The sequence below is a fragment of the Bos grunniens genome, chromosome 20 (assembly GCF_055505025.1).
Source record: "Bos grunniens cultivar Pamir isolate PY7600 chromosome 20, Bosgru_T2T1.0, whole genome shotgun sequence".
In the NCBI taxonomy this organism is placed as follows: Eukaryota; Metazoa; Chordata; class Mammalia; order Artiodactyla; family Bovidae; genus Bos; species Bos grunniens.
The window spans coordinates 58080339-58106110 of NC_141184.1; the positions used below are offsets into that span (position 1 = coordinate 58080339).

A 25772-nucleotide genomic window follows, 5' to 3' on the forward strand; every position below is an offset into this window, starting at 1 on the left:
GAGTGGCATTGAAATATATATACTACCATGTGCAAAATAGATAGGTATTGGGAAGCTGCTATATAACACAGGGAACTCAGCTTGGTGTTCTGTGATGACCTGAAGGGGTGGGAGGGAGGTCTAAGAGGGAGGGGATATATGTACACTTATAGCTGATTCGTGTTGTACAGCAGAAACCAGCACAACATTGTAAAACAATTATCCTCCAATTAAAAAAAATTTTAAATGTCAGCTCATGGCCAAACTCTTTTCATGTACCTCTTCCTCCTCCAATTATTTTGAAACATATGCCCACTGTCACTTTAATAGTAAGTATTTCATATAGCTCTGAGATAAATTTTTTTCAAAAATATATAACCACAATACCATTGTCACATGTGAAAATAATGAACACTCATTTGTGGTTGAACCAGTCTTTAAAAAGAAAAGCAAGCTAGTTATTACCCAGGCCTAGGAAGAGGATTTAGACATCATTGTTCACTCAACAAAACCCATGCGTAGATGACCCCAAAAAAAGACTAAGTATTAAATAATGTACTGAGGAGAGAAATCTCTCTGCTGAGTAATTTATTAAGGATTTCAATTCTGAAAAGTATGCCCCAAACACCAATAAAATGTGCCAGAAGCAATTTATTCATCCTCCTAGAGAGAAATAAAGATGGAATGTCTTTTTGAGTTGTGGTTTTCCTTGTATGTGGTAGACCCTTTACTAATGAATTATTGAAGAAGTCTTGATTTCATTTGTGACACAGCACTCTATTCTAGATGCTTCACAGTCTCAGGTGGCTTTTCTTAAGCCAATTAAAAGATGTAAGAAAAGAAGTCTTTGAGTGTCCATTTATAATAACTTTATTTAAAATTTATAATGAGGAAACCACTGTCCTACACACAAAACTAGAAGAAAGTCAATTTGACTATTATTCTATTCTTTTTCTTATTTTTCAGAATCTGCCACTTTTCTATTTCATCCTATATAAACTGAGTGACAGGAACCTTTTCTTAAAGTTCTGTTTATTAAAAGTAGAAATATTACAAACATCTCTAGTATCACAGTGCTTCATAAGACCTTAAGCCATTTCTTTTAAACATTTTTTCATTTTTATTCCTGTTTCTTGGAAAAGATGACTTTGAAGAGTCCTTTTTTCATTTATTTGCAATGAAATTTGGAAACAAGAACTTACTTCCATTACATTCCAAAATCTAAAATAAAATTACCTTTTTTCATTTTTTTTAAATGGGTCCCTAACATTTTAAGAAAGAGTTGAAAGTGGGTCCTTCATTCCCAGGGGAGCCTTCATATAATATAATTGGGTCTACTCTTAACCCTTGTTGACAGAGGAAATTGTACACACTGAGATTATATGTGGTGCTGTTTCCAAATAGTATGTTTTCACTGTGTAAGATGGAGATTGAACCATTATTGTTTCCCTGGTCACTTCAGTCATCAAATTTAAGTGCTATGTTTGTGAATATAAAAATGGGATGACATAATGAGAGAAAATGAATAATGCTTTTGAGTTTATCAGCTACTAGAAGTACTCAGAATAAAGACCACTGGAATATCTCCATTTTTAGGATAATTCTGCTCTGTATTCAGTATGTTTGTAGCTGAGTTCATAGTGTACCTTTTTGTAAATGGCTGTTTATGGGACGTGTAGTGTTACCTTTTCAAGAGTACTTTGAAAGTTCAAACTTTTCATACAGTTTCTTTCTAGAGCTGCTTAACATATTCTGCCCAATCTAAAAATTACTTTCCTATGCCAGCAGGTGGAAGCAAGAGCAGTTGAATCATAAGACTGCTTTCTAAGTATACTGGCATGTCCTGTAGATAATCTGTCCATGACTCAAAGTATCTTTATGATATATCCCTTATTTTAATTACTTTTCTTCAGCAACTTTATTATCCTAGCTCTTTCTCTTGATTGCTTTATCACCGTATTTACTTAGTGTTGGGGCTGAATTTACTAATCATTCTAAGGCAGGCTAATTTAGATTTTTTTTATTGCTTTCTTATACTTGATTTAACAGTTGCAACATATATGCTGTGTGCCGATACATTCTTCCACAGTTGCCGAAAAGTAAAAAGACAACTAAGATACGGTCTTCATTCTCAAAGAGCTTACTTTCTAGTCGAATGAGAAAGATGTTGTCTTCATTCTTGGCCTGGCCTGGGAAGAACAGATCACTCAGCCATCCTAGTGGATTTCCAACTAACCTATGGCTGGCATTCAGTATTCACACAGATTTTAATTCATTCAATGAATATTTACCAAGTACTAGGTACTGTAGAGGAGCTTAATTTATAAACTTGTGCTTTTTTCCTAACAGAACTAAAAAAAAAAAAAAAAGACCAAAACACTCTTCAGGAGAAGTATCATTTATTTTTAAAATTTTCAATTCAGATTTTACAGATGCAGTTGACATATAGACCCTAAAACATTAAACTTAGGATTTAGAAGTTATAAGTAACTACTGTGAGTAACATTTCCTAGAATATACTTAGAAGACCTTCCACAAATACTAATCAAAATAAAAATAAAAGTAAGCTATTCTAGGGGTTTCCCCAGAGGCTCAGTGGTAAAGAATCCACTGGCAATGCAGGAGACACTGGTTTGATCCCTGGAATGGGAAGATCCCCTGGAGGAGGATATGGCAGCCCACTCCAGTATTCTTGCCTGGAAAATCCCACGGACAGAGAAGCTTGTTGAGCTACAGTCTATCAGATCACAAAGAGTCAGACACGACTGAAGCGACTGAGCACAAGCTATTCTGTATAAATTCTATTAGCTGTTTACTGACAGCTAATAATAATAATAAAGTATTTTATACAAAGAATATAAAAGAAAGAGGAAAACCAAGTTCTACGGTTGTGTGTGTGCATGCTTAGAAATATAAGAATCTCCCCAAGGCAGAGTTACTTGTTCTGTCTTACAAATTTCCCCATCACTTTATTTGTATAAAATTTGCTGCCTGATGTTCTCATCTATCTCTGTGTCTCTTCTTCACAAGTCTATAAGCTGAAAGGCAGAAACTGTGATCTTATTCATCTTCATAATCTCAGTATTTACTAAAGGAATGAGCGAATCAACTAATTTATTTCATGGGAAAGCCCTTTGTAACGAGCCCTTTTGAGAGTGGGAGATATAATCTGCAATGGAGGCATAATCACAGAGGATGGTAACAAATCAGTATTTTTACCTGAGAAATCACCAGGCAATAAAGAACTAGCACTCGTTGCATAGGATGCCTCAGCTGAGCCTTGTTTACAAGAAATGTATATTATTGGTTTGCCTGAGTACCTTAAGAAAGCATTTGGAACTTCCTAGGCATACACTTCATCAAGTGGTACACTTGCTTACCTAAGAATAATCAAAGGACTCTGGAAAAAGTGAGGCCTGAGTGCAAAGTGTCACCATCAGCTTGTCTCAGTTTGAGTTGTTTTACTCTTTTGTTGCCTTCAAACTGTGGTGCTGGAGGACTCCTGAAAGTACCGTAGACAGCAAGGAGATCAAACCAGTCAGTCTTAAGGGAGATCAACCCCAAATATTCACTGGAAGGACTGATGCTGAAGGTGAAGCTCCAGTATTTTTGTCATCTGATGCAAACAGACAAGTCATTGGAAAAGTCCCTGATGCTGGGAAAGGTTGAAGGCAGAAGGAGAAGAGGGCATCAGAGGATGAGATGGCTGGATGGTATCACCAATGCAATGAACTTGAACTTGGGCAAACTCTGGGAGATGATGAGGGACAGGGAGGCCCGGCATGCTTCAGTACATGGGGTCACAAAGAGTCTGACGTGACTGGGCGACAGAACAACAACAACAGTTCTTTAGACATAGGTAACAAAAAGGTGCTCATGCCTGCTTGGTCTGTTTCTCAGAGATGGATGAAAGCTGAAGTGGAGCACCCTTCCACAGTCCTGGCAGCAGCCCTTCAGAGAGTGGTACAGAGAGATCAGACAAGTGATGTCAGTGTATATGCTTTAGCTGCCTACCTTCTCTCCTCATTACAATCAGGGTGGAAAAATCAGGAAGATGCAGATGGTGACAAATCTGGTTTTTTTTTTCTAAGATTCAGGTGCAACATGAATATAGCATGGTAGTTAAGAATATGGGCTTTGTAATTAGGGTTTAAATTCCAGCTCCATACCAGCTGTATGACCTTGAGCATGCTATTTCTCTCTGCCCAGGAAAATTGTATTAATAATGCCTACCTCTTGGCTGGTTGGGAGGATTGAATAAGAAAATGCATGTAAGTTCTTGGTATAGTGCCTGGCATATTAATAGACTTTCACTAAATATTAGGGGTGATGATGATGCTCATCATTTACATGTGTGACCAGTTGCTAGCTTAGGAGCATAGGTGAAGAGTGGTAAACTGAGGCTGAGAATCCAGGAGAAAGATCAAGTTTTGAACGTGTCGCATTTGAGATATATAAGGGTCTGGAGCCCCATCTTGACATCTGGATGGACTCATGGGAAAACACCCAACTATTTTGAATGGTTACAGGAAGAGAAGCCAGCAAAGGAGACTAAGAAGAAATGGTCAGAAAAATGGAAGGACTAGGAAAGCAGAAAAGCGACATTGCCAGAGTGCTTTTGATAGAAGAATCGGTGATAAACAAGGCAGTGTAGTCAGAACATGAGAAAATTACAGGACTCAAAAGCTGAAGACCATGGGTTAGGGGACACATCTTTCTTTAAAATTCAGAGAAAGAAAGTGGGACTAAGTAGAGATATAAGTGCCATTTTTTGTATTTTAATTATATTTTTTGTAAACTTAAAAACCAAGCTGGAATGGTCTTTCTGGACATTAATTCCACTAAAAAACATCAGAAGAAACGATCTTGGCCAAGAATGTGATTCTCTGTTTGCTTTTAAAGTTGACTTATTCTAAGGCATTTAATTCCAGAACATTCTGTTCATAAAACAATTTGATCCTAAGTCAAATTAAAAGGTCTGCAAATGAAAAAGCTGTTGTCTGGAACACTAGTGGCTCAAATACCAGATGCTTAACTTCATTAGGGGCTATTGTTGCTGTTGTTGTTCAGTCGCTAAGTCATGTCTGACTCCTTCCAACCCCACAGACTGTAGCACGCCAGGCTTCCCTGTCCTTCACTATCTCCCAGAGTTTGCTCGGACTCATGTCCATTGAGTCAGTGATGCTGTCTAAACATCTCAACCTCTGCTGCTCCTTTCTCGTTTTGTCTTCAGTCTTTCCCATCATTAGGATCTTTTCCAATGAGTCAGCTCTTTGCGTCAGGTGGCCACAGTATTGGAGCTTTAGCATCAGTCCTTCGAATGAATATTCAGGGTTGATTTCCTTGAGGATTGACTGGTTTGATCTTCTTGCTGTCCAAGGGACTCTAAAGAGTTTTCACCAGCACCATAGTTTGAAAGCATCAATTCTTGAGCACTCAGCCTTCTTTATGGTCCAACTCTCACATCCATATGTGACTACTGGAAAAACCATAACTTTGACTATACAGACCTTGGTTGGCAGAGTGATGTGTCTGCTTTATAATGTGCTGTCTAGGTTTGTCATAGCTTTCATTCCAAAGAGCAAGGGTCTTTCATGGCTGCAGTCATTGTCCATAGTGATTTTGGAGCCCAACAAAATAAAATCTCTCACTGCTTCCAGTTTTTCCCCTTCTATGAAGTGATGGATCAGATGCCATGATCTTAGTTTTTAGAATGTTGAGTTTCAAGCCAGCTTTTTTACTCTCATCTTTCACCTTCATCAAGAGGCTCTTTAGTTTGTCTTTGCTTACAGCCATTAGAATGGTATCATCTACATATATGAGGTTGTTGATGTTTTCTTCTGGCAATCCTGATGTAAGTATGCAAACTGGGAGGCTCAATAACTAGCTGGTGAATACTAGTCCTGAATCTGATTCCCCAGTGGCAACAGTTCATTCAGAAGAAAAATTATTAGCAGTATTCAGGATACTTGAGTATCGAATGTTTGCCATTCTGTCTAGTCTACATGAGTGTGTGCACACTAAGTCACTTCAGTCATGTCCAACACTTAGCAACCCCATGAAACTGTAGCCTACCGGGTTCTTCTGTCCATGGGATTCTCCAGGCAAGAATACTGGAGTTGGTTGCCATGCCCTCCTCCAGAGGATCTTCCCAATTCAGGGATCAAACCTGCATTTCTTGTGTCTCCTGCACTGGCAGGTGGTTCTTTCCCACTCATACCACCTGGGAAGCCCTTCTATCTGGTCTATATCCCCTACATGCAAAATAGGGACCTGTATAATGCTCCATGGAAGTTAAACACTCTCGGATGGAACTACTTTTATATTAAACATGTAGATAGAAGGAAAATACTAACCAAATAACTTTAAGAGAAAAATTTGGGGTTTTTTGTCACAGTTAAAATGTACATGTACCACAAACTATGATAGGTTCGGGGTCCACAAATATCACTAGAACCCAGTCTCTGCTCAGTCTATGGACGACAGAGCTGGATGTGTAGGTGAGTAGTCTTCAGTGTGATGAGTGCTTTTGTTCACTGGACATGTAGAATAGATTAAGAGCACAGAGAAGGAATTTCTAAAACAGCTGGAGGTGATCAAAGAAGCCTTCCTGAGAAGAAGTCTGAACTGAGTTCTGAAAGATAAATGAGATGTGGAAGAGGTGTTGTTTCTCAGGTAAGGAAGAAGAAATTTGTTCCAAGCAGAGGGAAAACACTGCAGAGGCCTGAAGAGAGCCTAACAATTTCAGGAGATGTGAAAGTAGTTACTTAGGCCTGGAGCAGAGATTTAAGGGCAGAAAGACGGTTGAGGAAGCCATGGAAAGGGGACAGATCCAGGGGTCCTTGTACGCTAAGCAGCTTGAACTTGATCCTGAAGCCTGTGGAGTCAGAACTTGATCCTGAACCATGCCACTGAAGGAGCACCATGATCAGACTTACCTTTTAAGATTATCTGCAGAGAGTCTGGAAAGTAGATCAGAAGACATCTGTAGAGTCTGAGGTTTTGGACTTGGGCAACTGAATGCACACTGGTGATATTCATTGAGTATACCCCTTTTACTAGTTAGGAGTACAAGAGGAAGACAAGTTTAGTTCTGGGACCTAAGGAAGATTGGTCTCTTTAATTTTAGACATAATTGGATTCGAGGTGACCATTGACATCCAAGTGGAGTGATCCAGCAGGTATTAGATATATGGGTCTAAGGTCTTCTCTGGTGGCTCAGTGGTAAATAACCCTCCTGTCAATGCAGAAGACCTGGGTTCAATCCCTGGGTCTAGAAGATCCCCTGGAGAAGGAAATGGCAACCTATTCCAGTATTCTTGCCTGGAGAATTCCATGAACAGAGGAGACTGGTGGGCTACAGTCCATGGGGTCACAAAGAGTTGGACACAACTGAGTGAGTAACACATACACAAACAATCTCATAAGAAGTGTTTTTTATATTTTAATTGTATTGTTGGTGTCTTTTGGCCCTGCCTGCTTCTTGTGGAAAGAACTATAAAGTCTTTTTTACTGCACTGATGCTCTTCAAAATAGTGCTTCCTCAGACGTATTTCTCAGAATGTTGTTAGGATTAAATAAGTGTTTTTAACATTGCCTGACACATAGGAAGTGAAAGTCACTCAGTTGTGTCTGACTCTTTGCGACCCCATGAACTATACAGTCCATGGAATTCTCCAGGCCAGAATACTGGAGTGGGTAGCCTTTCCCTTCTCCAGGGGATTTTCCCAACCCAGGGATCGAACCCAGGTCTCCTGCATTGCAGGTGGATTCTTTACCAGCTGAGCCACCGGGGAAGCCGGAATCTGCCTGCGACGCGGAAGACCTGGGTTCAATCCCTGGGTTGGGAAGATCCCCTGGAGGAGGGAAAGGCTACCCACTCCAGTATTCTGGCAGGAGAATTTCATGAACCATACAGTCCATGGTGTCGCAAAGAGTCGGACACATAGAAACTGCTCGGTAAATAACTCCTCTTTCCCTCACTGTCTCTGTTCTTTCTTCGCTCCAAAGAAGACACCAGGGAACTGCTTTACGAGTTGAAAAGAGAAAGGATACCAACAGGAGGATACAGGCATACTCTCATTCCTGAAAGGAGATCACCTAGCGCAGCACTGTCGTTTAGACCTTTCTGCTCTGATGGTGATATACTCTGTCTGTTCAGTATGGTTGCCACTTGCCATGGTGGCTACTGAGCATTTGAAATGTGCCTAATGCAAGTAAAGAACTACGTTTTTTATTTTGTTTACTTTAAATAACCACATGTGGCTACTGTGTTAGAAAGGATAGATGTAAGGGATAACGTGCTGCCTGGCTCGAGGCTTCAAGGTAGAAGAACGCTAGGCGCCTAAAGGAACAGGCGATCCTTGAGGAGTTGCACGGCTGGGATTTGGCATTGATGAAATCCAAAATTAAGGAGTCCCGTACGCTCTGCTGAAAGGAGCCTGGACTTGAGCTGTGGCTTCTAAGTTGTAAGGCGGGGGTGATTTAGTTAGATCAATGGCTGAAAAAGACAACTTTGTGACTAGTGGGAATCAAGATTGAAAAGGCATGGTTCTGACAAAATAACCAGAGAAGGAACTAGCTAAAAGAGACACAGAAATTCCATTTGAGAGGTTGGTGAAATGCAGCCCTCATAGCTTGAAGAGAAACATTAATTCCAAAGTAAATACTGGGAATATTTGCCAAGTATTTTAAAGAATTGGGACAAATTTCAGGAAATGCCATGCAAACTGTTAACTAGAACACTATAGGAAAAGGATGGGAGCATGGATTAAATATAAATTCTGTGGAAGTTGTGACATTTTACGTCATGGAGTTTCACACTAGTCCTGGCCCTAATAAAACACACGTTCCTGTATGGATGTTTATTTGTGATAATGAAGGGAGATAGTGTTGTGATGATGTTTCAGCCGTGTCGGTACCATCTCGTCTCAAACACATAAAGCATCTACAGTGTGCTCAGCGAGATGCTAGGGTTGTGACACCAGATGAGTACAATGGTTATTGTGCTAGAAGAGTCCTAGTCTGATTTGGCATACAACACCAGCCAATTGAACAAGTAGATGACAGTTAGTTCTGTGTCTAAAATAGATGCCACAGCTAAAAGGTGATACAAGCTCAGATCTGTATGAACTGACACAGTCAAAGACACCCTGTGGAAGGACGTGGAGGCCTTTTTGCTTCAAAAGAAAATGAACCCAGTAAATTAGAATATTTCTTTCTTTAAAATATTTCTTCATTTTTGGCTCTGTTGGGTCTTAGTTGCAACACACGCAATCTTTCTTCACAGTGCATGGACCTTTCTCTCTAGCTGTGGTGTGAGGACTTAGTTGCTCTGTGGCACGTGGGATCTTCCTGGACCAGGGATGGGACCCGTGTTCCCTGCATTGACAGGTGGATTCTTAACCTCTGGACCACCAGGGAAGTCCCAATCAGAACATTTCGGAAAATACATTCCATAAAATATTTTCCTAAATTTTTCAGACAATTATTAACTCACAGTAACAATGGCATGCTCATTTGTCAAAACAAAACTCTTAAGCCTGGTAATCTCAGTCAAAATCTGTGCCGCTTGCTTTCTTCACCTAAATATTTGGTGTTTGGACACAGGAGACCAGAGTCCCAGTAAATGCATCTTCCTGTCAATTCTATTATGGTATTTTATATTATTTCTTGGTTAGAAATTCAGAGCTGTGTGTTGAAAGTGCTTCAAAGACAGAGGAGAAAATGAAGATGTGGTTGGGACTGAAATAATAGCCTGGGAGTTTGTGGAGAGCAGGCGGGAAAGCTAGAGTTTAATTAGACTGTGGGAATCTTGGATTTAATCTAGATTTTCGTGTTCACATAACTGCATGTAATAACTCCTGTAGGGAAAGACAAGATCACGGTGTGTTGCCTGCTTTCAAATTTTGTAGCTCTCAGTTGCAAAAAGTCAATAAAAAATCCTCAGTAGATCCTCAAGGGTACAAGCGCAGTTGCTAGAATGACGGCGGGCACACTGGTTTCCTCCCCAGGTGCAGTTCCCCGGGGCTGCGGAGACACTGAAGGGAAGGGATCAAGGTACCAGCATCCAAAGCACTGAATGAGATTGAAATCATAATAAAGGAGCAAAGAAGGGATACTCAGCGAAAAAACAGTGGACGAGAGAAAGCAGAGACAATGAAGGGAGAAAAATTCTCAATAGATCAAAATGTTTTAGTTAGAAGTATTAGGGACTCCTTCTGTCTCCATCCCTTTTCTTCAGTAACAAGAATTATAAATCCTGAATGGAACTACGACAGAATCCCAGACGGTAAGAAAAGAAGGTATAAAATTAAAATTTTCATGTGTTCTGTTGACCATGAAATCATGATCTCTAACTTCTGTTCCTTTCTTCTTACCACATCTACATTTAGGAAATCATTGCACTTTAAAGTAGCTTCTTGTTAGTTGCCATGGAAGCCATACAGGGGTGATCATGGGTACAGCCATTCAGCCAAGACAGAGCTGCTGACATCTTCATCAGTTTAACCAAGTTAAGATCAGGTGTGCTGTGACCAAACACTCCATCTTTCGATAAATGTTAGGAAATGAATGAAAACCAGAGGAAGTCATCATATCGGTGAGATGTTTGACACAATTTTCTTTTAAAGCTATTTAACGTTAATGAAACGTGTCCATAGTAGTTGGTTTGTACTAAGACGAGTGGTGAAAGGAGCAGGGCATTGGGATGTAGAAATCTTACGTTTTACTCATCACTGTCCCTCTTACTATTCCTTACCTCAGTGATCCCATGGCCAGCCTCTTCATCTGTCCTGCAGCTTCCTTGGAAGTCCAACCAATCAGGGCCATGGCTCGCTCCTTCAAGGCCTCAGTTCTGTGTATCCATGAGGGATTGTGGGAATATGTATTTTGGAAATTTTCAGCCAACACACTACATTTCACATCTCTGTTATTTTAGGCCACCACCAAGCCTGGGAGACCCTCTGGGCTTGGAAGGTCTTATACTCTGACCTCTGTATATCTTGTTTTTTTCTCTGCTCATTTATTGTTTTTTTCTCTGCTCATTTCTTTATCAGTTTTCATTCCCTTTTCAGCCAGGATCCTGTTTGAGGCAAATAGCATAAAACCACATTCAAACTGGCTTTCAACAGTAGACTCGCATAACTGGAAAGTCTAGCTCTAAGTCAGGCTTCAGAATTAGTTGATCTAAGGGATCAGTGATGTCAGTAAATATTTGGTTTCCTTCCTTTATTCTTCTAGTCGCAGTGTTTATTTCATCATTTAAGTCAGGTTCCACTCATTCTCTAAGATGGATGCCAGCTGCGGTCAAGGACAACAGCCTGCTCAGTTAGACTCAGGAGGAATGAGACCCCTTTCTCTCACAGCAGTGCTGAGGGTCGGGGATGCATGGGCCCTGGGAAGAAAGCATGTATATGATCACACAGGGGAAGAGGTGAATAGCTGGACAAAAAAAAACACATGCTTAGCTATTGGTCGTACTTGGACTCATCCTTTGTTATTGCCAGAGCCCTTGTCCCATGGGAAACAGACTCCTCCATTTTTTCATTTTCTCTGGATCCTCTTTTCTCCTCCTAACCTTTATTGTAATCCATTCAGCTGAGGAAAGTATTTCCGCATATCCCTCTTTCTTCTACACGGCATATCACAAAGTAAGGAGGAAAGGTTGATATCTTCCAGCTCTGCTCACAGGCCAGTACCTCTTCACCACGGCATAAAAATGCCTTTGAGGCTCACAGTACCCTGCTTATGATGTCCTCTCCCACCCACCAGGCTGGTCCCCCCAGTTCTTTGATGATTTTAATTTCTGGTTCAGTCTTCTTTTCTGCTCCCAGGCCCAGCCATCAGACTGCTGACTCCAGTGTTCCCGAAGACCGTCTGTCCAGTACTGGGCTATCGGTTCTCTGCACTCTTCAACTCATTTATATCAGCCATCCACTTCCAGGAAAATATCCTGGTTCTTATCAGGGTTAATCTTTGGTTTCTTAAATTCAGACATCTATTGTTTTTACTAGAGCAAATTTGGAAAACTCAGCAGTGGCCACAGGACTGAAAAAGCTCAGTTTTCATTCCAATCCCAAAGAAAGGCAATGCTAAAGAATGCTCAAACTACCACACAATTGCACTCATCTCACATGCTAGTAAAGTAATGCTCAAAATTCTCCAAGCCAGGCTTCAGCAATACGTGAACCGTGAACTTCCTGATGTTCAAGCTGGTTTTAGAAAAGGCAGAGGAACCAGAGATCAAATTGCCAACATCCGCTGGATCATGGAAAAAGCAAGAGAGTTCCAGAAAAACATCTATTTCTGCTTCATTGACTATGCCAAAGCCTTTTGACTGTGTGGATCACAATAAATTGTGGAAAATTCTGAAAGAGATGGGAATACCAGACCAGCTGACCTGCCTCTTGAGAAATCTGTATGCAGGTCAGGAAGAAACAGTTAGAACTGGACATGGAACAACAGACTGGTTCCAAATAGGAAAAGGAGTACGTCAAGGCTGTATATTGTCACCCTGCTTATTTAATTTATATGCAGAGTACGTCATGAGAAATGCTGGGCTGGAGGAAGCACAGGCTGGAATCAAGATTGCCGGGAGAAATATCAATAACCTCAGATGCAGATGACACCACCCTTATGGCAGAAAGTGAAGAGGAACTAAAAAGCCTCTTGATGAAAGTGAAAGAGGAGAGTGAAAAAGTTGGCTTAAAGCTCAACATTCAGAAAACTAAGATCACGGCATCTGGTCCCATCACTTCATGGGAAATAGATGGGGAAACAGTGGAAATAGTGTCAGACTTTATTTTTGGGGGCTCCAAAACCACTGCAGATGCTGACTGCAGCCATGAAATTAAAAGATGCTTACTCCTTGGAAGGAAAGTTAGGACCAACCTAGATAGCATATTCAAAAGCAGAGACATTACCTTGCCAACAAAGGTTCGTCTAGTCAAGGCTATGGTTTTTCCAGTGGTCATGTATGGATGTGAGAGTTGGACTGTGAAGAAGGCTGAGCGCTGAAGAATTGATGCTTTTGAAGTGTGGTGTTGGAGAAGACTCTTGAGAGTCCCTTGGACTGCAAGGAGATCCAACCAGTCCATTCTGAAGGAGATTAGCCCTGGGATTTCTTTGGAAGGAATGATGCTAAAGCTGAAACTCCAGTACTTTGGCCACCTCATGAGAAGAGTTGATTCATTGGAAAAGACTCTGATGCTGGGAGGGATTGGGGGCAGGAGGAGAAGGGGACAACAGAGGATGAGATGGCTGGATGGCATCACTGACTCGATGGATGTGAGTCTGAGTGAACTCCGGGAGTTGGTGATGGACAGGGAGGCCTGGGGTGCTGCGATTCATGGGGTCGCAAAGAGTCAGACACGACTGAGCAACTGATCTGAACTTAACTACTTGTTACATTGTTACCTGTTTCATTGATTTTGCTGAAATTACAGTCTCTCTTCCTATCTCATACAATTTGCTCTGCCCAGGGACATATGCCACTTCTTCCTACCTCCATTAGCACCTTGCTCCATATGTCCCCTTTTTTTTGGCCAGCCATGCAGCACGTGGGATCTTAGTTCCCCAACCAGGGATTAAACCCATGCTCCTTGCAGTGGAGGTACAGTCTTACCCATGGGACCGCCAGGGAAGTTCCACTTTCGTATGTCATTTAATAGTGAGTGAGTGCGTGAAAGCCGCTCAGATCAGATCAGATCAGTCGCTCATTCGTGTCCGACTCTTTGCGACCCCATGAATGGCAGCACGCCAGGCCTCCCTGTCCATCACCAACTCCCGGAGTTCACTCAGACTCACGTCCATCGAGTCAGTGATGCCATCCAGCCATCTCATCCTCTGTCGTCCCCTTCTCTTCCTGCCCTCATCCCTCCCAGCATCAGAGTCTTTTCCAATGAGTCAACTCTTCGCATGAGGTGGCCAAAGTACTGGAGTTTCAGCTTTAGCATCATTCCTTCCAAAGAAATCCCAGGGCTAATCTCCTTCAGAATGGACTGGTTGGATCTCCTTGCAGTCCAAGGGACTCTCAAGAGTCTTCTCCAACACCACAGTTCAAAAGCATCAATTCTTCAGCGCTCAGCCTTCTTCACAGTCCAACTCTCACATCCATACACGACCACTGGAAAAACCATAGCCTTGACTAGATGGACCTTTGTTGGCAAAGTAACGTCTCTGCTTTTGAATATGCTATCTAGGTTGGTCATAACTTTCCTTCCAAGGAGCAAGCGTCTTTTAATTTCATGGCTGCAGTCACCATCTCAGTCGTGTCCAGCTCTTTGTGACCCCATGAACTGTAGCCCACCAGGCTCTTCTCTGTCCATGGGATTCTCCAGGCAAGAATACTGGAGTGGGTTGCCATTCCCTTCTCCACGGGATCTTCCCAAACCAAACCCAGATGTCATTTAATAAGTAATTTAAAAAACTGGTTTCACACGGAATCATTAAAAATGACAAATTGTTCAAATAATATATTCAAACAGAACATAAATGAGTATTTTAAAATATTTTTATGTAAGAGCAAGGCCTTTTTGTTAAATGTGAATCACTTGATCCGCATTCCTCACTGTCCTTGAGTAAACTCTACCCAAAAATGCATTATTTTTCATTTCCAGTTTCAGTCTCTTTAAAGTGAAGCAAGAACACTCCAGACACACATAAGTAATCTAAGTTAAGAAACCTGCTGAATCTTTGTAATTCTGTTTTAAATCTTCTCTAACAGTAGTTTTTTGGTTGGCTTTTTAGTAACTGTCCTGTTTAAAGTATTCCCAAGGTATTGACCTAAACAACAGATCATTCTTTTGGCACACATTTAATCAGTTAAATACTTCAGTTACATGAAAATGAGTATAATAAGTATCAACAGTTTTGTAACAAATAAACTTGACTCTTGGTGAATATACAACTCAGCTGGTTGAAGGAGAAATGTGGAAATACATTGGAAAATAGTCTGCCAGTCTTGAGTATAACCGTCAACCAGTATGTTTCACGTAGGAGACCTCAGTTATTAGGAGAGATGGTTAAGGGGGTCAGACGGCTAAGGCTTCTCCTCTGTTAATAATGTACCTTTCTGTGTCTCAGCCCCTTACACCCCTCAGTCTCCTTGTTCTCACAGCCAGCTCCGTGGAGAGTTGCTGAGGTGCACTCTTCTCCGGTTCTTCACCTCCATACCCTCAGTCATAGTAATCTGACTTCCACCCCTACCACCTGGCTGACACTGCTCTTGCCAGAGTCATCCGTGACATTCCTGTTGCTGAATTCGACAGAGACTTTCTGTCTTCTTGAAATTCATACATCACACTGTCCTTCACTCCTCCCTTTTTCAGTGTTCACTTTTCACAATTCCTTGAACCCTTCCTACTTGATTCTCTTTCCTTCCGCTTCAATGATTAGACTGGAGTTAGAGTCCGGTTGGTCTGTTCTCCCTCCGCAGATTCCCCTGGGCCAGCTCAACCACCCATGTCACTCCAGTTACATTCAACAGTGGTGAATTTTGCTGACTTGCACCACCGCCGCTTCAGACTTGGCACATCCAAAACTGAATGTCTCTGTGTCCCACCAGAGAGCCTCCTCCTTTGTCTAACTTCCCTAGTTTAGCAATGGTGCCTCTGTCTGTCCCTGTAGTTCAAGAGAGAAGGTTAGACACCACCTCACCTCTTCCTAAAATACGTTCAGTACCAAGTCATAGTGATTTTATTTCCTGAATATCTTCTAAGTCACTCCAGTTCCCCATTTCCTAGTGAGGTATTCCATAATATTGTGCCCCAGTTCCCATCACAGCTTTCCTCTGGAATGAGCCCTCTTTTCTAAACATTTCAACTCATTATAATTTGAGTGATTAGTTTAAAACACATACCTTTTCTCGTCTCTCACCTGATTGAAACCCTTCAGTGACTTTGTCATGACCCTTAGAGTAGGTCTGAGCTCTTAAGTGATTCCCAAGGCTCTTCATTCTCAAGTCCGTACTTAAGCTTTTCAGATTTTTCATTCCTTACGGTCTTTACCTTTGGATAACTTCTATACATTGTTCAGATCTTGGCTTGCTTATTGTTCCTTTTAGAAAATCTTTCTAGAAAAGCTCCTTCTGTGATATTTCAGAGTTCTCCCTGTTTACCCTATAAAACTCATCTCAGTGTAGCACAATTGCCTATTAATCGATTTGTCTTCCCTGTATTATAAATTATATATGTTATAAATAGGAGGGTCCCAGTCAATTGCCTGTGTGTCTTTGGTGCCTGTAACAAGGAGTAGACATAGCGCATGCTTGTAAGTATTTGTTGAACAAACGACATTAAAGCAGTCACTTAGCCTTTCTGAGCCTCAATTGCATCATCGTTAAAGGGGAATATTGTCTTGCCCACATCATAAGGTCGTTTTGGGGTCTTGTAAGATAATAGGAATTAAGTTGAGTATTCTAGTTAAGAGAGTAGGTTCCTGCTCTCTACTTCTTGGTTTTTAATTCTAGCTCTCACTGTATCGCCAGCTGTGTGACCTTGGGCAAGTTAGTTAACTTTTCTGTGTTTTAGTGACCCCCTTGGCTAAAGAAAAATAACCACAATATCTACTTCATAGGGTTATTGTGAGTTTTAACTGAAAAGCATTCAGTACAGTACCTAAACACAATAAATGTTAGCTATTATAATATTTTTATTTATAAGCTCTAGAATTCCATATTATAACTATATATGCAAACATATGCCATCAATTTTTTGTTTCAGTATTTTAAGGGGTTAAAGGATTGGTATAATTTTTAATTTTTTCCCCTTTATCTTTTAGGATAATACCATACCAGATTTTATTTTTTAAGTCATAAATTCAAGTCAACATAGTTGATTAACATGAAATTTTAGTAATACATTTTTTAAATTGTTCAATATAAAAATAATTTTGAAAATCCTTCCTGAATATCAAAATATTGAATTTACATACATAGTAGGTAAATATTAGCAAGAGAAAAATGTAAACATTAACATAAGAAAGATTACTGTTTTAATTTATAAAGGACGATTATCAATAATATATCTTTGACACCTAACTTTATTTCTCTGATTTAGTTACATAAGTAATTCAGTGTTTGGGAAGTCCAAATTCCATTAACTCTGTAACTAGTCAAGAAAACAAGTAAATACAAGAGCATTTAGTTTCATGAGTATGTATTCACCGGAAAGAAATTTGCTCAATTTGAGTAAAAAGTTCTTTCTAATTTAAAATTTAATTAAATAATACACATTTGTCTGTTGACTTTGGACCAAAAAAGTGCCTAATTTTTATCCTTTTCTGATTCTTTTTAGAGTTGGTGGTTCCAGAATTTTATTCAAAATGACTTTAGGAAGAGAAGAGATGTCTCCCCTTCAGGCAATGTCTTCCTATATGGCAGCTGGTAGGAATGTTTTAAGATGGGATCTTTCACCAGAGCAAATCAAAACAAGAACTGAGGAGCTCATCTCGCAGACCAAACAGGTGTACGATGCTATTGGAATGCTTGACATTAAGGAGGTAACTTACGAGAACTGTTTGCAGGCACTCGCAGACATAGAAGTGAAATATATAGGTGAGTAGGATGCAAAAACATATCAATATTTCATTTTGTGGGCATCATAAACCATTTTATGCTTCCCGACTCAACAATTCATTTTCCAATTTTACAAGACATTGATTTTTACATAATGATTTGTAATTGCTTAAATGATTAATGATTCATAATTGCTTAGAATTATATTACCTAAGGTAAAAAATTTTATTATGTGGCCTGAGGTGCTATAAAACATACACTCTTGTTACAGCTGCATTCTGGAGAACAATATCTATCAAAACTTTTTAAGACATGCAGGCGGATTCTTTACCAGCTGAGCCACAAAGGAAGCCCAAGAATACTGGAGTGGGTAGCCTATCCCTTCTCCAGTGGATCTTCCTGACCCAGGAATTGAACTGGGGTCTCCTGCATTGCAAGCAGATTCTTTACCAACTGAGCTATCAGGGAAGCCCTAACAAGTGCATACCCTAGCCCGATAATTAATTCCCCATTTAGGTATAATCTAAGAAATAATCAGATATAGGAAAAATCATGTATAAATTTATGTATAAACAGGTACTCTATCATAGCAGAAGCCTGGAAACAACTGCTAAGTGTCAACTAGTAGAATAGCTAAATAAATTATGGTATATTCACCCTCTGTAACAGTATGCAGGCATTAAAATCATGTTTAGGAGTAGTATTTAGTAACATTAAAAGGACAGAGAAAGAAAACAAATTTTAATAATGTCCAATGTCTTGGGTACTAAGTTTATAGTTGATTTTTAATTTACTCTTTATACTTTTCTCTATTTTCCATATTTCCTACACTTAAAATATATTATTTTTATAATCTAACTATTGTGTGTTCAGTTATGTCCGACTCTTTGCAGCCCCATGGACTGCAGCCCACCAGTCTCCTCTGTCCCTGGAATTTTCCAGACAAGAATACTGGAAAAAGTTGCCATTTCCTGCTCCAGGGGATCTTCTTGACCCAGGGATCGAACCCACCTCTTGCATCTCCTGCATTGCTGGTGGACTCTTTACCACTGCCCAACCTGGGAAACCCCCAATATAACTATTAGACCCTTTGAATTATAAGGAATGAAGAATCATGCTAGTTATCTCAAAGAATTTTGTAGGATAATTATGCCTAAACAATCTTGGCTGTGTGGTAACTGGGCTTTCTAAGAACATAGGCTATAACTGAATATCATAAACATTTGTATGAATTCTGGGATTTGGAAGGTTGTCCAAAATCTTAAGCAGCCCCAGTGACCAAATCATCTCTTTACCCGTACCAAGAGCTCCCTACCCTGTATCCTACCATGACACAGGGACTTGACTGCTTTCTCTTCCCTCTGCGTTTCTATCTCAGTTTCTGCCATTTACTACCAGCTTCTTCACTCCCATTTTTGTTCAGTCACTAAGTCGTTTCTTACTCTTTGCGACCATGGACTGCAGCACAACAGGCTTCCCTGTCCTTCACTATCTCCTGGAGTTTGCTCGAATTCATATGCATTGAGTTGGTGATGCTATCTAACCTCTCACCTTCTACCACCCTCTTCTCCCTGGTGGGTTAGACGGTAAAGAATCTGCGTGCAATACAGGGTTCCATCCCTGGGTCAGAAAGATACCCTGGAGAAGGGAATGACTACCCACTCCAGTGTTCTTGCCTGAATTCCACAGACAGAGGAGTCTGTTGGGCTACAGTCCATGCGCTCACACAGAATCATGACTCAGTGACTTTTTTTTTCCACTCTGATTAATGACCACTAAATTTTGCTACAAGCCTTGAACTTAAAATCTTCAATAAAAAAGATCTGATTGGGCTTGTAGTTAGTCAAATAAAGGGAGTTGATCCCCATTCAGCAGAGCTTTCTCAGCAGGCAATTTCATATGCCTTTTCCACCCTGTAAGTGGTTTGTCCTTGGTTCACATACTCACATTTTCAGTCACTTATGGCTATGATGGTGTGCCAGGGTAATAGCTTATGCATTTAAGAAATGTAAAAATAAGTGGGGAAAAAAATCTTTTAAAACAGAATGATCTTAAATTCTGCTTTTCTCCCCAAATCATACATCTTTTAAATATAACTTTGGTTTTGTGATATTTGTTCTCCCTCTCCTGTGAATTTCTCTTCATAGGTTAATCATAAAAATGTTTGAATTTCAGAATAGATTTTTTAAAATAATTTTTTAAATTATCTAATTTTTAAATTTAGATAATTTATCTAATAATTTTTTAAAATTATCTATTTTTTTAAAAACAAACACTATGAATTTGTTCAGGTATTTGTGGCATTTTTATAGCTTTCTTTGTAACTATGTTTTAAGAGGACCGATATGCATAAGGTAGCTTGTTTAACTGGACAATTCCTTGGTATGTAAAGGGTAGCTTTGCCGTCTACCATATATCGCATGTGTAAATTTTACCTATTTACAATACCTTCAAAGTGCTAAAGAGTAAAATTAAAATATATTAATTGTCACAACATAGCCACAACTTCCCTGTAAATGATAATTTTTTTTTTTTGCCGTAATATGGATTGTTTCAAGACATCAGATTTTTGCCTAATTAAAGTCAAAATACAAATGTTTGAAAAATCCAGCTACCAAGTTTGATATGTGAAAGTGAGAACAGAAGACATTACCACTATTATTTAACAGGAAGGGCCCCAATATTCATCTGCTTACTGAATATGTCCATTGAGATTTCTGAGGATCATTTGAAATTATATGCAGCTTTTTATGTTTGTATGAATGCTTGCATTTGGGGGAGGGTTCATGACTTTGGTTAGATTAAGAGTTTATTGTAAAGGTTAAGAAGTTTTCTAAACAAACCCATCCCTCTAAATCACCTGCTTGTTTCTTAAACATGCTTTGTTCTGCCAGTCCCCATGTTTGCGGTCTCTACTTCTCCAGTCCCCAACTGAGCTCTTCCTCTCGCCCCGCCCATCCTCTAAGGTCCAGCCTTCTCAACGGGTGTGGCTTAATGCCTCAGCCCTTGGTATTGCTGCCTTGACAGCTAAGCTGCTCTGTCTTCGTATTGTTGTTTATCTTTTCATGTACTGTTCCCTACCCCCAACTCCCAGACTATAAAATGCCTCAGTATGAGAACTATATCTTTTAAATTGGAAGGTTGTGATTGATATATACACTGTAACTATATATGTATAAAATAGATACTAGCAAGAGCCTACTGTATAGCACAGGGAGCTCTACTTAATACTTGGTAATGGCCTATATGAGAAAAGAATCTAAAAAAGAGTGGTTATATGTATATGTGTAACCTGATTCGCTTTTTTGTATTCCTGAAACTAACACAACTTTGTAAGTCAACTATACTCCAATAAAAAAATTTTTTTTTAAAGGACATCTTTTTTCCCCTCTACATTCCCAGATAATAAATTGCATTCTAACCATACTTCGTTAATTACTCAGTGCACACCCTTAGTGTTCTTAGCAATGCCCCTGGACTAGCAAAGTCCTATTTTAGACACTGTTTCTCAAAAGCCTTAGGAGCCTCTAGAGAAAATATATAATCTTAGACTTATATTGGGATAATCCTTCATCTGTGTATGAGGTATTTTTCTTAATACCAACTTGATGAGTCCTTATGGTTTTTTTCCTCTATTAACAGTGGAACGAACCATGCTAGACTTTCCCCAGCACGTCTCCTCTGACAAAGAAGTACGAGCTGCAAGTACAGAAGCAGACAAAAGACTTTCTCGTTTTGATATTGAGATGAGCATGAGACAAGATATCTTTCTGAGAATTGTTCATTTAAAGGTAAATGATCTTATAATTCCTTTAACAGGAAAAAAAAAAAACAACAATAAAAACATAAAAGCCTTTGACCAATGATAAAAAGTATTTGAATGTGCCTAGATTTTGTGTCTAATTATTATAATAGAGGGCACAGCGTAGTGTTATATTATGCCACTTAGGCTTATGTTGAGCTACTAATTATATTCATTTAAAATTTTTAAGACCAAGTATAATAAAAGAGTGTACATCTATAAATCTAAAACTTTTTTTAACTATCATGGATTTTAATAGTTTAATGAAAAATATTCTTTGAATTTTAAAAAAATTGCAGCTCAAATGGAGTTGAGTTGTCTATAAATAATCATGTGGTTTTGGCTGTAAACCTGATGACTTACTGTTTGATTCTGCATGCCGGAGACATTCTTCTCTGTCATTCTTACATTTCTCGGACTCACAGAAATTATGGATTATGAAATCTCTAGGTGGGTCTGCCTTGAGTGTTTTGACTCTTTTCATCACCAATGTTGATTTGCTTCCTAGCATTTTCATCATTTCTTTGCTTTGAATTTTTATTTTCATGGTTCTCAGCAATTTGTTTGGAAAACAACCAAGGTTTTACAATCCTAGGCATTTTTGTTAATTTTGCATGTTGCATATGCAAAATCTCTAAGATTGTTTTCTTTTTAGCAAATTATGACAAGAATTGAAATAAAAAGCTGTTTTATTTCAAATGTTTTATTTGTAATTCACTGTGGCATGTGTAATCAAAAATTTATTTAGACATGTAAGACATATGTGCTATTTTTTCATGTCAGACATTTTTCACCCTTAATTTGTGTTCATCTATGATGACTCATAATTGTTCATCTTTGGCACTTTAAAAATAGCATAAAATAACTCTATGACTATTTTTTACTAAATTGTCCTCGTTTCAACTTTTGACTCCAGTTGTTATTCTATACAATTCAAATCATGGCCCTTATAGTTTCCGATTTTTATATCATCCCAGAATAATCTAATTTTTTTTCTATCTGGATATTATATATGTGCCATAGAAATTTTCCCTAATATTTCTAGTTTTCTTTGATTAAGTGTTTTTTTATCCTGACTTGTGAGTTCTCATTTGGGATTTTCTAGCTTCAAAAAGGTATTGCAATCTTAATGTTATTAATTGAGTCTACCGTTTTTGTTACTTTTCCACCACCTCTGATTTCTTATAAATATCAAAATCTGGGAGGTTTGTCCCTTTAGATTTCTTTGTTAAACTTTTATATTTTGTATGTATTGGCCTCTGATCCCACTAAATAACTATTGTGCTTGTTTATGTACTGGACTTTATTTGGTGAATTTAAATACCTACCTACAAATAGTAATATTTTTCAGTTGGTATTTTTAAAAATCTAGAACTATCAGTTTCAGCTCTTTGCTAGAGTTGGATGCTTGAATAGATGGTAAATCTCACACCATTCATACCTAACAAAGTTAGATGTATCTAAATCTTCTGTTTAATTTTTCCTTTAACTTTCCTCTAAGTAAAAATAGAGCAACCATGATACAATACATAAAGCTTTCATTAGACTGAGTGATAGGATTTTAAATTTATGTAGAGTCATCAATTTCGGGCTTGCTCTACCTGAACAAGGGTGATCTAAATAATAATCTCTACATTGGCCCCCAATGTAGCCAATAATCAAATGTATTATCTTAGCTAGATATAAAATGTTATTTTAGCTCCTGTTAATTTTCACTTAAAATTGATGCATAGAAGCATGAAATTACTTTTTTTCACAGTTCCTTAATGCAAACTGTGTGCCCAGTAGGTATTCTAGTTATCTGTGGATGTACAACATGTAACTCTAAAACTTAGTGACTGAAAATAGTAAGTCATTTTATCTTCTCTCATAGTTTGTATAGGTCAGGAATTCAGGAAAGTGTCAGTTGAGCAGCTCTGGCTTGGAGTCTTGCGTGTGATTTCAGGCCGTGGTGACTGGAGCAGGTAGACCAGCCAGATGTCTCTATTTTCTTATCCCCTCAGGGTACTTCCATGTAGCGTCTTTCTGTGGACTAATTTGGACTTCCTCCCAGCATGGCAGCATCAGGCAGTAGGACTTCTTTTCCTGGAGACTGAGGGCTTCAACACAGATGTTACAGCATGTTCTACACAGAAGCTGCATTGCATTTTATGACCTGTCTCAGAAATCACATAGCATCACTTCTGCAACACCATGTTGACTGGCTAGTCACGACAATCTCCCAGATTCAAGGGACACCACATTACAGCCTAGGGAATATCATCTGATTCACAACCTTTAAAATAAGCAAGTTGTTGACTAAATGGATGGATGAAATCGTAGTAGGGCATGAGACTAACCCGTCTTTCTACTTCCTTCCCAGGCGTGGCTAGTGATGCTGCTTTACAGTTATACAGCAATAGAGTTATCTAGTTTAACTCTCATCCCAATCTTGTGAAGTATCCCTTTTTATAAGTAGAGAAACTAAGGCTCAGAAATGGTAACTTTCCAAGTGAAAGTGAAGTCTCTCAGTCGTGTCCGACTCTTTGCGACCCCATGAACGGTAACCTACCAGGCTCTTCGGTCCATGGGATTTTCCAGGCAAGAATACTGGAGTGGGCTGCCATTTCCTTCTCCATGGGATCTTCCCAACCCAGGTATCGAACCTGGGTCTCCTGCATTGCAGACAGACGCTTTACTGTCTGAGCCACTAGGGAAGCCCTAACTTTCCAAGAGTCATGGAAAAAAAGTGAAAGTGTTAGTCTTTCAGTCATGTCCGACTCTTTGCGATCCCATGGACTGTAGCCCACCAGACTCCTCTTCCATGGGATTTCCCAGGCAAGAATACTGGCGTGGGTTGCCATTCCTTCTCCAAGTCATGGAAGTGGTTGGTAAATACTTGCCAGAAGTCATGTAGACTTTATGTTAAAGCCCTCAAGGGAAAAAGGTGTCACATTTGATTTTATTTTGCATCTTTGGCAGAGTGCCTGGTACAAAGTACAGTAAATATTTAGTAAATGTTCCTCAAACTGAAGTGAGAAATGGTGACAAATTAAAAAAACAAGCCTTCAGTAATTGATGCAAGGACATGGGCTGTCCATGTGGGGCAAAAAATATCGTATTGCTTCCTCACAACCAAATGAAAAACAATCTCTAATGGATTAAAGTCTTAAAAAGCTAAACTTTAAAGCTTCTGGCAGTTTATATAGAAGTAAACCTTCATGACATCTGAGCCAGGAAGTATTTCTTAAAAAAAGACACCAAAAGTGCTAACTGTAAGTCTGATAAAATGACTACATTAAAATAAAGAACTTCTATTAATAAAGTGAAAAGACACTAATACAAAAAAAAAAAAACTCAAATACTAAAAAAAGAAATTTGCAAAACGTGAAACTAGCAAAGCATTAGTACCTAGGATATATAAAGTAATACTTTAATCACTTAAAAAGACAAGCATCACAATAGAAAAATGAGCAGATGACGTGAAAGGTAGTTCAGATAAAACACAAATGGCAATTAAACATGAAAAAGATGTTTAACCTAATTAAGTCAGGGAAGTTCAAATAAAGACTGCAGTAAGATTCTTCACCGACTGATTGACAAAAATGAAAGTCTGACAGTGCCAAGTATCTCTGCAGATAGGAATCAATGGGAATATTCGTGCACTGCTAGTACATGTGTAAATTGATTTTTAAAATAATAGTAATAACTAATTCAGAAAAAAATCTAATCCTATGAAGTTGGATCTTATATTCTCTAAACGTAGCACACCCACCCCACCCCCACTTCAGCATTTACCTAAAAATATGTTTGCATTTGTCCACAGGTGAAATTGAACATGTATTCATAACATTATCTATAATAGCAAAACACTGAAACAACTCAGATTTCCATCAAAAGGAAAATGGGTCAATACACTGTAATATATTTACAATAGAATGTTTTGTAGTAGTGAAGAAAATAAACTACAGCAACATGCAACAGCATGACTAAATCTTCATTTCAGTCAGTTCAGTCACTCAGTCGTGTCTGACTCTTTGTGACCTCATGGACTGCAACACATCAGGCCTTCCTGTCCATCACCAACTCTTGGAGTTTACTCAAACTCATGTCCATCAAGTCAGTGATGGCATCCAACCATCTCATCCTCTGTCATCCCCTTCTCCTCCCGCCTTCAATCTTTCCCAACATCAGGGTCTTTTCAAATGGATCAGTTCTTCAAATCAGGTGGCCAAAGTATTGGAGTTTCAGCTTCACCATCAGTCCTTCCAATGAATATTCAGGACTGATTTCCTTTAGGATGGACTGGTTGGATCTCCTTGCAGTCCAAGGGACTCTCAAGAGTCTTCTACAACACCACAGTTCAAAAGCATCAGTTCTTCAGTGCTCAGCTTTCTTTATAGTCCAACTCTCACATCCATACATGACTACTAGAAAAACCATAACCTTGACTAGACAGACCTTTGTTGATAAGTAATGGCTGTGCTTTTCAATATG

General features: G+C 39.1%; 1 protein-coding gene across 2 annotated transcripts in view; it reads left to right on the forward strand.

Annotated features, from left to right (window-relative positions):
• Window positions 1-25772, forward strand: part of NLN (neurolysin) — a 103493-nt gene that overhangs the window by 21561 nt on the left and 56160 nt on the right. The window contains exons 2-5 of one of the 2 annotated variants that reach the window (XM_086361966.1): window positions 9993-10270; window positions 10374-10579; window positions 17274-17533; window positions 21137-21285. In XM_086361966.1, the coding sequence (XP_086218092.1) occupies window positions 10548-10579; window positions 17274-17533; window positions 21137-21285 (441 nt within the window). In that variant the 5' untranslated portion in view covers window positions 9993-10270; window positions 10374-10547. The remainder of the gene's footprint in view (window positions 1-9992; window positions 10271-10373; window positions 10580-17273; window positions 17534-21136; window positions 21286-25772) is intronic. The other variant, XM_086361965.1, reaches the window with a different exon arrangement.